The 15,711-nt window shown below is 33.9% G+C and overlaps 1 protein-coding gene across 6 annotated transcripts in view; it reads right to left on the bottom strand.

The window, feature by feature from the left end:
• Positions 1-464: 464 nt before the first annotated feature.
• Snx16 (sorting nexin 16) overlaps positions 465-15,711 on the bottom strand; it is a 34,977-nt gene continuing 19,730 nt past the window's right edge. For 3 of the 6 annotated variants that reach the window (XM_020176722.2, XM_074068772.1, XM_074068773.1), the window contains exons 5-8: positions 10,246-10,315; positions 3,222-3,358; positions 2,583-2,702; positions 465-1,577 (exon numbers count right to left, since the gene is read on the bottom strand). In XM_020176722.2, the coding sequence (XP_020032311.1) occupies positions 1,481-1,577; positions 2,583-2,702; positions 3,222-3,358; positions 10,246-10,315 (424 nt within the window). In that variant the 3' untranslated portion in view covers positions 465-1,480. Of the gene's footprint in view, positions 1,578-2,582; positions 2,703-3,221; positions 3,359-4,141; positions 4,180-10,245; positions 10,316-15,711 lie in introns of all 6 variants that reach the window. The other 3 variants (XM_074068774.1, XM_074068776.1, XM_074068775.1) reach the window with 3 other exon arrangements.

Genomic DNA, 15,711 nt, shown 5'->3' on the forward strand with positions numbered 1-15,711 from the left:
TGTCTCCTTGTAAGATCTAAGGTCAACAACAGCCACTGGATGTGCTGATTCATGTCAGTATAATTTTAAATAACCACAATTTAACGTGTATATTAAGATACTATAAACTTTTAGATAGCAAAGAAGAAAATGGATTGTTATCCTGTTTTCCCAGTAAGATTCTTTTAGATTTTACAATGCTTATAGTGTTCACCATACCAACTGGGATTTCAAAATGATATGATTATAATGCATATTAAAAGCAATATGCAAAATAGCAGAAACAGAGAATAAATTAGTAACTTCATACTCTGAAAATGAAACAAGGCACTTCCAATAACTATACACAAAGCTGAAATAAACATAAATAATTTTTCATAAAGCTGGCACTAAGACCCTAGAAGACTTTTGTAAAAAGTGAAAATAATAAAGGCACTACATAATTTTTTTCAGCTATCTCTATTGACTCAAGAAATTCACCAATTGTACTTGGCACAAAGATTTTAATTATCATAAAGTGCATCACTTGGCTAAATACATTAAAAAGAAAATTAGCCATAATAATACAGTAGAACAAACATTTTCACATTCACAGAAATAAAAATGCAATGCCAGGAGTCAAGCTAGTTAGGACCTTTGCAGTATATATGGCTTCTCATTTTGTTTTCTTTTTTGTGTAACTCCTTATTTGTGTAGAATCTATATTATATGTTCCAAAGAATATGCCTTGATTAGCAAAAAGAGGTAGTGTACTGAAAGAGGCAAATTCACTGAATCTACAGGTGGAGATTCAAGATGGAGATTATGTGGAAAATAACCAAGTATAACATACCAATAAACCAGGATGCTTATAGTATCTCAATATTAATGAGTTGGCTTTTAAAATCAAGGCTATTTTGTCACTTTAGATATATGATTATAGCTCTTTAAAATAGTTTTTCTTTGGTACTAGAAAGTCATCTTTTAAATAATATTAACATTGCAAATAAGCAATTTTTATTTAGAGACGATAAACATGTCAGCATTTAAAACTCAGGATCTTTATCTTTACTATAATGTTCATTGACTTAAACCACTAATGAAAATGTCATGTCAGAGATACAAAAAATATCTATACTCAGATAGAAACATGCAATTAATTTTCATTTGACTAAAATGATGTTTTAAAATGCACACACATGTATGAGTTTGGAGCAATATACAGGGCAAAACATGGTAATAATTTATGCATAGTACTTAACAATGTGGGACTCGATAACAGAATTCTAACTAGAGTTTTCTTCACTGTATTAAATACAAGGCTAGATGGAAGACAATTAAAAGCAGCAATGAATATATTTCCTATAGCAATAATTTAGAAAATTTTTCTTTATGTAAACTTTATACATGTGCATTCTTGCTTATTTCTGGAAGTGTTTTCACAGTCCTTTTTCTTTTTAAAGAGTATGTGCCACTCTATTCCAAATTTGCTGAAACATCACGATGGAGGAAACTGCTTGTGTTAGTCTTCTTCACCATTATATGCCAATTCTGCTACTTCTATCTCTGGTGTAGCACTTTCAGGTTCACTAGGATTTAAGTGTGCTTTACTATTAGCTCTGTAAAAATAGAGAAACACATGCCAATGAGGAGACTGGAGTCATGTTACTTCACTTTATTATCAGCCTTAAAAATCTTTTACCTTATTAAAAGATTACCTAAATAATTAATGTAAAAGTAATCAAATAGTCAATCAATAATTTAGTATTTTTAGGTAGCAGCTGTCAGGAAACACCTTTGGAGATGTTATCTTTTGAGACAGACAGAAGTTTTGCTATGTTGCCCAGGCTGGCTTTAAACTTGGGATCCTCCTGCCTCAGCCTCCCAAGAGGCTGGATGCCTGAACTTTCTTTCTTTCTCCTCTCCCCTTCCCTTCCTTCTCTCCCTTCCCCTCCTCTTCCCCTCTCTGTTTTTGTTTCTTTTCTATCAGCTTTCCAAACTACTATTTACAAATAAAATCAATCTACCTACCTACCTATCTACCTACCTACCTATCTTTTCTATCAGCTTTCCAAACTACCATTTACAAATAAAAATCTAGTTTGTAGTTACATTTAACAACATAAATATTTTTCTCATAATCATAGCTCAACCATTACTACTAAAGCATCAACAATTACCTTGATTTATATGCAATAAAAATTCGATGTACTTTTCAACACATTATCTTTTCATCATTCCTATTAGGCAGGCAGGGTGGTTTGCTATCATAATATTCTACTTTTGAACATAAAAAGGATGATATTTAAGGAGATTAAAGTAATTTATCAAGATTTAAAAAATTAACAAATATATATGACAGAATCAATTAATATATATATATATATATATATATATATATATATATATATATATACATATGATTCATATACAGCTTCAAAGTAATGAGAAAATTTATAGGCTGATGCCAAAGACATATTTTTAGGGAGATCCTAAAACACAATCTTTCTCTGTTTAGCAGATTCCTGATACAGTAACAGAGGTCATAACTCTTTGCAGAGTACCAGAAAACTTCTCCCCAATTATTCAAATTATTAGGGTATAATAAACTAAGTATTACACACCTAGATTCTTCATCCAAGACACCGTGATCAACCTCAAGTGTAGAGGATTCCACCCTTAGGAGCTGTCCACCATCTGTTCCTGACACATATAATGATTCTTTCGGTTCTAAAGACAATGTTCTAAAAGCATATTACAGCAAAATGTTATTTTCCATGAATGAAATAGGTATATGTTTACTGCTGTGAATACATGCAGCATTGGTAGTCTTTAGCTGTTAAACCTAATACAATCACATGGCTAATACATTGCTCATGGTGGGAGCCAACAGAGAAATCAGAGCTAGACTTAAGATGATTTTCAGCAGCAATTTGATATATGTTGGTAAGAAGGTAAATTGGAACTTTTACATGTGAAAAGTTAGTTTTACATGCTTAGGGAAAAAAAACCCATATAAATTTGTTTAAATGAACAATAGTTTATCTTGTGGAATATCTACAGGTTTATTTTCCTGGTGCCCATCCTTCAAATGTTCAGCTTCCTAAATTAAATTGAGACAATATCCCAATTTACAAGGAAGTAGACAAAGAGTCTGACTTTCAGAATCAGAAGTTTCATAAATACTATTAAAATCTAAAGGGCATTTAACCCAGAGTATTGGAAGTTGAATTAGTCAGACTACAAGTGCAAGTACAATACACCTGATTCTGTTCTCTAACGTGTCTATGAGAAGCTGCTTTTCATTGAGGAGTTTCTTCAATGATTCCACCTCTTTTTGTTTTTCAAGTAGTTCTTTCTGCAAATGGTAATTAGTCTCTTCCAAAGTTTCACAGAAAGCCTTAAAAAAGAAACAGGTGAAAAAAAAAGAATAAAATTACTTACTGAAGCAGTATATTGCTCATGAGCATTATGCACAGTCAAGGAACACAGAAAATCAAAATATCATGTATTCAACCCAAATGATCTATCCTCTCTATACTCATTTTTATACCATTCCTATATTGACTCTTCGTCCTATGTACCCTAAGTTCTTTTTCTTGAAATTATTACAGTAGTAAGCCAGTGAGACTGAAAGTAGATACATAATTATAGATGTATTAACAGATTTTAAAAAACCATGTAAAAATATAGAACAGGCTAAAATGACTGTATTCAAAAACCTAAACATGACTATATTTAAAATCCTGTAGAAGGCAGGTGCTGGTAGCTGACACCTGTAATCCTAGCTACTCAGGAGGCAGAAATTAGGAGGATTGCAGTTTGAAGCCAGCATGAGCAAATAGTTCCATGAGACTCTATCTCGAAAAAACCCATCACAAAAAAAAAGCGGGGGGGGGGGTGCTGGTGGAGTGGCTCAAGGTATAGGTCCTGAGTTCAAACTCCTGTACTGTAAAAAAAAAAACAAAACCCTACACAAAATGTTTCTAGAAACATACAAATTATCAAAATTGATTTTCTCCAAAATGGAAGTCTGAATAAACTAGTCATTAAAAAGATGGAATCCGTTGTTAAAAATCTGACAAACAACAAACTAAAGAAAATATCAGACCCAAGTTGTCTTACAAGTGAGTGCTAAGGAACACTTAACATACAAACAGTTCTGGAAGAGAGAAAAGTTCACCTCTTGAGCCATGCCTCCAGCCCGAAAACTGGTATAATCTAACATCAGTAACAGAAAAGAAAAATTAGTCTCAAAAATTCTAATACAAACTCAGCAATTAAAAAGCATGCGGAATTTATGACTTACTCCAAAAAATGAATTTATCATTTGAAAATCTATGAATGTAATTTACCCCACTAAGATTACTAAACAATTCACAACTATGAACAGTTTAGAAAACACCATATCTAATGGTGACATATAGGACTAATTTCCTTTAATGTTAGGAAGAGAGGAAAGTTACCTTCCATAATGGCTTCATAATTTATATCAAAGATCATAGTTAACATGATAGTATAGGAGAAGGAAATGAAAGATATTATGGATCAGAGAGGAGAAAACATAAATAAATACTGTAAGGGATATGATTAATTATACAGAAAACCCAAAAAGATCTATAAAGAGAGACTTCAGCAAGAATGTGTAACATAAAATAAATATGCAAAAATAAATAATTCAATAGTAGTAACTTTTAAAAGTGCCAAATAGGATATCAACAAGATGACAGGAATAAATCCTATGGCCTTTCTTAGAAGTTTAAGAAAAAAAAATTAAGCCCTTATTGAAGGACTTAAAAAAAAGACCTATGTAAGCAAAGATCTATTGATAAGAGTCAATATTATAAAGACAGTATGTTTTAAGATTAATCAGTTAACATACTATAATTTCAAACAAAATGCCAATAGGATTTTTCAAGGAACTCATGAACTGACTTAAAATTCATAGAAAAAATAAAATACCTATATAGAAAAAGCTAAGTCAATTAAAAGACTTGAGTCTGAGTGTGAAAAGTAAAAGTTTACCCTACTAGAAAATACTTTAAGAGATTATCTTCATGTTCTGGAGTGTGAGAAACAAAAACACAGAAAACAGAAGTCCTAAGCAGCTTCTAAACATACAAAAGATGTCTTAGTCAGCTGGTAATCAAGATCAGCTATGTGTTGATGATACACAGTAAGAGAAAAATATAGTTGGTAAAAGTGTAAACTGCTACAACAAATTTGGGGAGTAATTCCACAAATGTACTGAAGTTGAAGAGGAAGACATAACAACCAAACAATTCCACTCCTAGGAATATACCTCATATATATGTCTTTTGGTTTCTTCCAAGATTAAAAATCATCTCCGTGCCAAGTATTATCTTAGGAAATATGTACATAGGAGTAGGAGACTGTTTTTAGAATACTCATTAGAAAAATGCTGATCTATTTAGCACTATAAATAGTTCATATTCCTAGAAAAAAATAAAAATAAAAACTGTATTATGCAATTAATTATGTCAATTAAAGAATCTGTGATGTATATAACTTTCTTCTGTGAAAGAGATCAAACTGCTCCATCAGTATTAAAAAATCTACTAGCAAATCCTAACAAGTAAGTTTCCTTACTTATTACAACTCAGATTGTGAAGCAAGCTTTTTCTTGCTCCCTTGTTACTACTGAACCTAACTGGGCCTAACTGGGTGACAGGAGATTCAGAAAGGACACAGGATAGTCAGACAGACAGAAATTTGGGGCCAGGTGTGCTGGGCCCTCAGATGGAGATGCACAGCAGCCTCATTGCTTCTTTTCTTTATTATTCTCTTCATTTACTCTGCTTCTCTCTATCTTTACTCTTTAAGGCCTTACTCCTTTATAGTTCTTTGAAACGTTGCTTCTAAAGTCTTCTTTAAAAAGCTTCACTATTCTTTAAAACATCTTTCCTTAGTCTTGCTCCATCCCATGTTTTCTCTTAGCTGTTCTTTAGCATAATCTCTCTTAAAGTCTTGGTCCTTCCTATTATGGCTTATACTCTCTCTTCAACAAAATTAAGAGATAAGGGCAGAATAGTTTCTGCCTGGTAGCAAGGAGTAAGGGAGGAAGTGGGGGAAAGGGGAGAGAAATGACCCAAACATTGTATACACATATGAATAAAATAAAAATTAAAAAAAAAAAGAAAATTAAAGAACATTAAAAAAAAAAAGTCTTTGCCCCCAGACTTGCACTGTCCCATGTTCCCTTTGGCTTTTCTTTAGCTTAGCTTTTCTAAAGCCTATGTATAAAGTTCACGGTGCAGACTTACACTGACCCATGTTCTCTCTTTAGCTTTAGCAATTCTTTTCCCTTCAGCAATCCTCCCTTCAGCCATTCATTTTCCCCCTTTAGCAATCTTGCTCCAGCAATCTTCACTTCCAAAAGCCTCCCACATCCAAAAAGCCAAAAGTCAAAACCCAAAAGCCTCGCATCCTCCTTCAGCGAGTGGTAAACAGGGTGGAGCAGCAGTTTTGGGGAGGGGCACGACACTGTAACAATAGGAACCTGCGATCTACTTTTCTGAAATAAACAACTTAGGAAAAGCAGGTATTATGCATTTTCCTCTTCTGTGGCTGGGGCTGTGCCAATCTCAGCCTGCAGAAACATCTTAGGAAAAGCAGCTGCTCTGCATCTTACTTTAGCCTTATTCTGTGGTTGGGGCTGTGATGAATTCAGCCTACAGAACATTGTGTACAGCTGTGCTAAAGTCCTTATAGGCTTCTCATAATCCACTTTCCACCAGATTGCATTGTTCACATGCCTTCCTGGATTGTTCAAACTTGGAACAAGAAAATTAAGTTCTTAATCTGTACACTAAGTGAAAATTTGAACTTAAGGGGAGAATAGAAGGTTTAGGGATGTTAGCTTTAATAATTTGTACTCATAACATGCTGCTTAAAATATTTAAATAATTTATTTCTAATTATAAGCTATTTACTAATGCTTGTATGGTAAGACCTTATTTCTTCCAATTATCTCTATACAAGTAATAGATTTGGATTTCTCGAAAAGAAGGTAGACTGAATTTATGTCCTAGCCTTAATCCCCTCTTTTAGTACAGGTACATGAGGGCATAGAAATGACTGCCTTCCAAGGACTTCCTCAATAGAGCCTCAGCAGCTCAGCAACTAAGATAAAGGATGGATAACTGCGACTTCATAAAATTAAAAAGCTTCTGCACGACAAAAGAAATGGTCTCTAATCTAAACTGAAGAGACCACCCACAGAGTGGGAGAAAATATTTGCCAGCTATACATCAGACAAAGGACTGATAACCAGAATATACAGGGAACTTAAGAAACTAAACTCTCCTAAGATCAATGAACGAATTAAGGAATGGGCAACTGAACTAAACAGAACTTTCTCAAAAGAAGAAATTCAAATGGCCAAAAAACACAAGAAAAAATGCTCACCATCTCTGGCCATAAAGGAAATGCAAATCAAAACCACACTAAGATTCCACCTCACCCCTGTTAGAATAGCCATCATCACAAACACCATCAACAACATGTGTTGGCAAGGATGTGGTGAAAAAGGAACCCTCATACACTGCTGGTGGGAATGTAAGCTGGTGGAACCACTCTGGAAAAAAAATTGGAGGCTTCTTAAAAATCTAAACATAGATCTGCCATATGATCCAGCAATCCCACTCCTGGGGATATACCCAAAGGAATGTAAGACAGATTACTCCAAAGGCACCTGCACACCCATGTTATTGCAGTGCTATTCACAATGACCAAGTTAATGGAAACAACCAAGATGCCCTACTACTGATGATTGGATCAAGAAAATACGGTATTTATACACAATGGAATTTTATGCAGCCATGAGGAAGAATGAAATTTTATCATTTGCAGGTAAATGGATGGAACTGGAGAATGTCATTTTGAGTGAGGTCAGCCAGTCTCAGAAGACCAAATATTGTATGTTCTCCTTCATTTGTGGGCTTTAGATCTAGGGCAAATGCAGCAATGTGGTTGGACTTGGATCACATGACAAGGGGAGAGCACATATGGGAGGTATGGGGATAAGAAGAAAATCCAAAACACGATAGTATTTGATGTCTCCACTCCAGAGGAATTAATACGGAAACATTAAAGTGACAGAGGTCAACATGAGAAGGGGATCAGGAACGACTGTAAAGGTCAGTTTGAGATGAATCAACTTGGGTTGTAACACATTTGTACATGAAAGCAATGCTAGGAATCGCTCTTATAGCTATCCTTAACTCAACTAGCAAAAATGCTCTGTCTTCCTTATTATGCTTATGTCTTCTCTGCAACAAAATTAGAAATAAGGGCAGAACAGGTTCTTCCTGGAAGCAAAGAGGGTGAGGGGGAGAGGTAAGGAAGGGGGGCAGGGGGAAGAAATATCCCAAACAATGTATGCACATGTGAATAAATGAATAATAAAAAAAAAGAAATGACTGCCTTCAATGGGGGCTGGGAGTAGTAGTTTAGAGACAAGACAAGATGTTCTATTCTTTTTTGAGTTAAGTTTAATTTTATATTCTAAGGGATAAAATAATGGGAGTCAAAGAAGAAGGGTGACAAAAAGGGTTTGGAAAAATATTTGAAAAAATAATGGGTAAGAAATTCCCAAATCTGATGTATAACATCAATCTATCAAGTCCAAGAAGCTCAAAGAATCCAAAGTGTGGTAAACACAAAGAGATTAGTATCTTGATACATGAAATCAAATTGTTAAAAGTCAAGGACTGAGAAGATCTAGAAAGCGAAAAAGGGCAAATGACTCAAAATGTACACGGACATAACAATATAACTAAAGATTAATTTTCATCAGAATCAACAGAGGCGAGAAGGCAGTGGAATGACACACTCAAAGTGCTGGAAGTAAAAAACCCGTCGGATAAATTATCATAATAGCAAATGTTTGTGAGGACATGAAGAAACTGAAACTCTCTTACACTAGGAGTGGGAATGTAATATGTATAGCCACTTTAGAAAAGTATGCCAGATTCTTTAAGAAGTTAAAACAAAAACTTGTTACATGACAAAACAACTCCCCTCCTAGGGATCATCAACTCAAGAGAAATGAAAACATACATTCATACGAAGTATTTTATTAAACTGTTCATACAGCATGATTCATAATAGCACAAAACTGGAAGCAATACAAGTATCTCTAAAGTGGTAACTGGATAAATGAAATATGGTACATGCACACAATTCAGTTAATTTAAAATAATGAAAAATGATAGGTACTATAAAACACACCTAGGGAAAGAAGCCAGATGCAAAAGATTATAGTTACTGTAGACTATATATTACTCATACTATATACATAAAAGATTATGTATGTTATATACTAATTATATACATACAGCCCCTTTGCATACTGTATGATTCTATTACATATCCAGAAAAAGCAAATTTGTAGAGTCTAACAGCAGGTTATTGGTTGCCTTAGGCTGGGAGTACAGAATTAGTGTAAGCTGGCTTATAGCAATTGGTTTTTGAGGTGATGGGAACACTCCAAAACTGTATTATGGTTATGGGGGTACATCTCTATAAATTTATTAAAAATCATTAAATTGCATATTTATAAAGGATGACCTCACGATGATTTTACTCAAATAAGGCTGTTTTATAAAAGCTATGGCATTTATTCTAGCACAAAGAATTGTTGCAGTTTAACTGAAAAACATTACAAACCTACCAATTAAATCGGTTCCATTTTATACCATTAAACATTTTGGGGAAAATCTTGCATAAAATCCTAGCTAATCTATTATTTCCAAATCTGTTTTGTGAATCTAGCCTATTGCTTGAAGAAATAGGCCATCTAATGCGTCAATTAATGTAATTTGAGTAGTATCAAACATGAACTGAATTGGTAGAAAGACAATCAGTTCACCTCTAAAGAAAAGTTTTAAATTTGAATTTAACAGTAGGTTATTTACTTGAATACTTAGGTGGAAGAAAACTCAGCATACAAATAATACTATTAAATGTAGTAAAACTAAATTCCCACATATTTTTATTTATTTTTGAAACAGCAAAAATAAAGGCAGGATTTAGTTTTTGATCTTCATTGATTATTTGACATGCATGAGATTTTTGTTTTTCACTGAACTATGTCTATGCATTTCAATGAAAGAAACCTTTGACTCAGACATTAAAAAGCTTTCTGTGAAAAACTAACATAGCCTGAAATGATATTTTGTTTTTGCTAATTCATTCAAGAAACAATGTAGTAATTGTACTGTATTATTCATTCCTCATTCATGTGATATATAATACAGCACTTACCCTGCTTTCTTCTAGGCTATCAAATGGACCTGGTGGATCATCCAGACAAAGAAATTCTCTCACTGCAAGGCTTTTCAAAGGTTAAAAAAAATTAGCTGGCATACAAATAAGTTTACAACAGATAGCAAAAAGCAAAAGTTACTTGGACATTACATAGAGTTTTAAGCAAGCTGGTTTTGCTGATCCACTAAAATATGCAAGTTGGTATGTGTCTTCATGTAAGTAACCAAATTCAAATGTCAAGCTATAGAAAACACAAATATTTAAAGTCATTTTCTAAGATTTTATGAACACAAATAAAAATGACAAATTTATTATTAGATACAAACTACAGAACATAAAACATAATTCTGAATCATGGTACAGAAGACCATCCTAGGAGTGAGTAGCTTCTTTTTGACTTTCAAAACAATGTCAGCCTTAGGTAGTCTAACAAAGTCATTGTTCTGCTATGAATACATACGAGTTACAATTTATACTCCATCTTGTTTCTCCTTTGGTAGATGCTTTTAAAGTAACTGAAAAGCATTTACTCTGCAACAACTTGATGATGGACTGTGGCATGATTATGCTAACATACTTAAATCTTCTCAGATAGTTTAAGAGAAAGAATTCTGGCCATTCCATTATTGAATTACCAAAAATAATTAAAGTAGAAATATCCCACCTTTTCCAAAAAACAAGTTTTTGACTGAGAGAACTCTATGTGCATGTCATAACGCAAATGTGCAGCCTTAATTTTTTTCATTTGTAAAGGGGCAAGAATATGATTAATTGACATATGACATAAAGGTGATATGAACTATACTAAAAAGAGGATGGGGCTTTTGGGTTCAGATTGGGCCAGATAGGTTTATGATGACAGGGTGATCATGAAGAGATAAATGGGATATTTCGTGAAGTCTTTCCTACAGGAAAATCAATATGAATTAATATAGAGAAGTAGTGTCAAGAAAGCAATATAGCAGGGTATGGTGGCTTAAGCCTGTAATCCCAGCTACTCAGGTAGAGATGGGGAGGATTGTGATTTGAGGCCAGCTTGGGCAAAGGTCAGGACATACCACCTCAGTCAACAAAAAGCAGGGCGTGATGGAGCATGCCTGTCATACCAGCTACATAGGAAGCATAATAGAGGATCATGGTCCAGGCCAGCCTAAGCATCAAAAAGGGCTGGTGGTATGGCTCAAGTGGTATAGCGCCTGCCTAATAAGTGAGAGACCCTGAGTTAAAAAATATCCAGAACACCAAAACAACCCCTGTTGTACCCCCCACCCCAGAAGATCCCATAAATAGACCAAAGAAATTGGTGGTGATGTGGCACCCAGAAATGTAACTCTTGGACTATAAATCTTAACAACAGAGGTAAAAATGAATACATATTCAGAGGAGTTGGGGAAAGACAGTATTCATAATCAGGAAGAGATCTTAAATGTAAATCAGACATAGTACACTTTTTCTCCTTTTACAGATTCAGTCAAGATTCAGTCAAGAGTATATCTAAACAATGCCAGAGATAGGTGATATTTTTCCTCTTTGGTTTTTTTTATAAGTCATCCTGTGTGTATAAAACTAAAAATTCTTTCCTTCACTAAGCTGGAATTTTTTTTCTCTGTGCCTTCTATTTACAAGTCTTACTTCTTTTTTGGGGGATTCCATTCAGGGTAACCTAAAGTCCTCTTTTACATGGTAACACTAAACATTGTTCAAGAATGTTATTTCCTTGTATCTCCAAGAAGCAATACTAACACCGTAACATTTTCACAGTGCTTTGCACACTTAAGGCTTTCACATGTTCACAAAAATCATGCAAGGTTAGTATAGTCTTAATATATCCATTTTACAAATAACATCAAAGTTCAGAGAGATAGAATTACTTGCCCAGTATTAAATAGTGCAAGTGGTAGAGGTGGACCTTAAATCTGTCTTCTCAGTATAAATATCTGTTCTTTTCCAGCTTTAAATTCTTTTGTCTTATGTCTTAGTTCTTGGATTCTTTCTCCTTTCAGGCCATGAACATGCTCAACTTGTATGTATGGATCTTTAATCCTGGTGTTTAGAATATTGCAACTGGTTTAATAGCAGAGTAGAGCAAGACTACCACATGGTCATCTGGTGTAGGTATTATAATAACACCCACCCACTTTATATATATTGGAGTACCTACTATTAGATAAAAATGAGCCTCAGGAAATAAAATTATTCTTGGGCTTAAGAGGACAAAAGTGTGGATGAAACATACTTTTGCTATCTGATGCTATCTGAAAATAGCATTTCAGAAAGAAAGGAAAACAGTAGGAAGCATATCAATGTTCAATACTTCCAGTGAATGACAACCCAATGTGAAATATTTTCCAGATTTCCTCATAATTGAATAACATTTTTACTTTTAAACTTTTATTTATTTATTTTCTTAAGATAGGGTTTTACAAGTAGTCTATTCTGGCCTGGAACTCTCTATGTAGCCTAGGCTGCCTCAAATTTGAGATCTTTCTGCCTTTGTCTCCTGGTGCTGGATTACAGGCATAGGCCAGTACATGTGAACTCTTTAACAATTTTATGTTCACAAGTTAATCATTGAATTTGCTGTTGCTTGGAAAGGAAAAGTCAGTAAAGGAGTGTATATATATATGTATATATATATATAGATAGATAGATACATACACACATACACACACATATATATATATATATATATATACACATATATATGTAGCTATATATCTATGTATCTATAAATAGATATAGACCCTCTTTTATACCTTCAGTTTACTGTAGAAATTTAGCTAAGATCAACAATGATGTTAACATGGCACCCTGTTGGAGGAATTATTTTTTCATTTTAAAGCTTATTTTTATTGATTAATGCTCACATATTCATCAAAAATTTAGCAACAGCTATCTCTATGTAGTGAATATTGAAGAACATTATTTTGTTCTATTTTTCCTGTAATGAATAAACCCTGATAACATGTTCTAAAGAATTTTCAAAAACCAGTAAATCATAACTAAAACTTCATTTTTAAAACAACTATAAAAATGAGTATGTGTTAAAGATTTACCTTATTTATACTGGGGAAACAGATCTAAAAAAAATGTTATTATACTGGGCTACACGGTGACATTTACAAAAGTGCTCACAATATATCATAGTTGAATTCCCTCCTTCCATCATTCTCCTTGTCTTCCCCCTTCATTCCTGGAGCAGTTTCAGCAGGTCTCATTGTTCCATTTTCATACATGAGTACATAGTATTTCCACCATATCTGTCCTCCTATTCCCTTTCCTTACGTCCTATACCCTGCCCCCTCCCACTGATGCCAACCCTTAAGACAGGATCTGTTTTACCTTTCTGTTCTTTGCTTTTGAAAAAGACAGGGAGCTTCATTGTGACATTTCTATGTATTAATATGTGTATTAATATATATTAATATTATATATTAAAATATATGTATTAATATATAATAAAACCTGAATTGGTTCATCTTTTATTTTTTTTGAGTGATTGCTCTATTTCATTCTCCTTCCCTAAAAATTCTTATGACCCATGGCTGCTCACTAGAGTTCTACTTAAATGAAATCTAATGGATTCCCTAAGTTTTTCTACGGTTATATTCCATGCCCTACTTTTAAAAATCTGCAGCATAGGAATGAAATTTTAAACTGTTTACAGATTTATTTCCCAGCTGACTTTTTCAGTGGTTTAACTACTTTAATAGGACTCAGTTGGTGGGGGAAGAAAGTCAGTAGCTTCAAACTGAATTCCTACCCAAGGAGTGGACAAGTAAGAGTCTCTGAGAAATGGCAGTGTTTGAGAAAACAGAAATTCCAATGCTTTTCTTTTTTTTTTCCCTCTAGGAAAGGAGTCTTCACTTCTGCTTGGGAATAATTGTCTGAAAACTTTCTTTAAAGTCAATAAATATTTATTGATTAGTTATGTGAGCCATGGTTTTATGAGATTTTTATTTATTATTAATATCTGCTTTATAAACAAATCAAGGGAGTTTTAATAATACATAAACACCAAAGTCTGTATTATTAACTGCTATATTGATGAAATGGAAGTCATTTCTACATTAACAAAAAGTCTTACTCCTTTTAAAACATTTTTCACTGATAGATTCAATGTAGCCCCCTAATCTCCATTCTGTCCTAATCTCTGTTTCTGTTTGACTATGACATTGGATGGATAACAAAAATATCAGGAGAAATCTAAGAGAAAACTCTTAACAATCTTGACTTCAAAGGCAAGCAAAGATTCTGTAACAACCTGCTCCTTTCATTACCTACAGAACCTTCTTTATTAAGTATGTGGGAAAACTCGATTTAAACTGCCTGAAGATAAGAAGATCACAGATGGTCCATTGTTTTATTTCTCGTGCAAATCTATATCATCACTTGAACCCTCTCTGATCATCTTGAAAGTGCTCTTTAAGAGAATCTTACTATATTTTTAGCTATGTTCCTAAAAATTATTCCATCGGTGAACTTCCACTTTATATTTACTGCTGTTTTTTCTTCCTTTTTGTTCTTTCATACATAAATATCTGCTTATACTTCACCAGTTTTTTTGAAAGATCAATAATTTAATAGCTAATTGTGCCTTTTCTCAGTTTGTATTTTAAAAGAAAAGGAAAAAAAGAATCCTGAAACTAGGCTACAATTCTTAAGTCCCACTAAGAACTAAATAAAATGCTGGATGCAGCAGCACATGCCTGTAATCACAGTTATTTGGGAGTCTGAGGCAGGCGGATAACAAATTCAAGTCCAGCCTGGGCAACATAGCAGGATCTCACTTCAAACAGAAGAGAAAAAAAAAAATGACAACAAAAAAAAAGTATTAAATACAACTTGTGGAGGAGGACTCAGGAACAAAGGCTGGTGGCAGAGATGGTGACAGTGTATGAGAAGGGTAGGTGGATATGAGGCTGGAGGGCCCACATTAAGCCTGGCAGTAGGGGCCCAGTTTAGATCCTATTATCTCTCACCTAGATACTTTCAGCCCACTGGTATCTCTAGCAATCGGTTTTTTATCCTTTCTAATCTAGAATATTTCAAAATACCACGTAGGACTCATCTTGTAAGAGGAATAGGACTATGCTCTTGGAGTTGGCATAAAGTACCTGCTGTATTCAAGTCTAGCTTTCTCTCTTATTTGGCTCTCCAGCAACAGTACATCGTCATGCCTGTAGTGAAGTTCCGTGCTTACACATGCCTTTACTTATGCTGGCTGCTATTACCCTAGCTTATCCCCTTCCTGCTTCTGTGTGGCAACCCTTAGTTATTCTTCATGACTCAGCTTATCTTTATCTATTTGTGAAAGCCTTTTCTCTACCCTCTACTAGATATGCTGTTATTCTATGAATAGTGCCTTGAAAGTCCTTTTCATAGGGCTTATTATGTTTTAATTTGAATTTTAAAGAATTTAAAAGGAGAAAAATACTGATAAATAGTATATGAAATACTTCT

This window comes from Castor canadensis, chromosome 3 (genome assembly GCF_047511655.1).
Source record: "Castor canadensis chromosome 3, mCasCan1.hap1v2, whole genome shotgun sequence".
Lineage (NCBI taxonomy): Eukaryota > Metazoa > Chordata > Mammalia > Rodentia > Castoridae > Castor > Castor canadensis.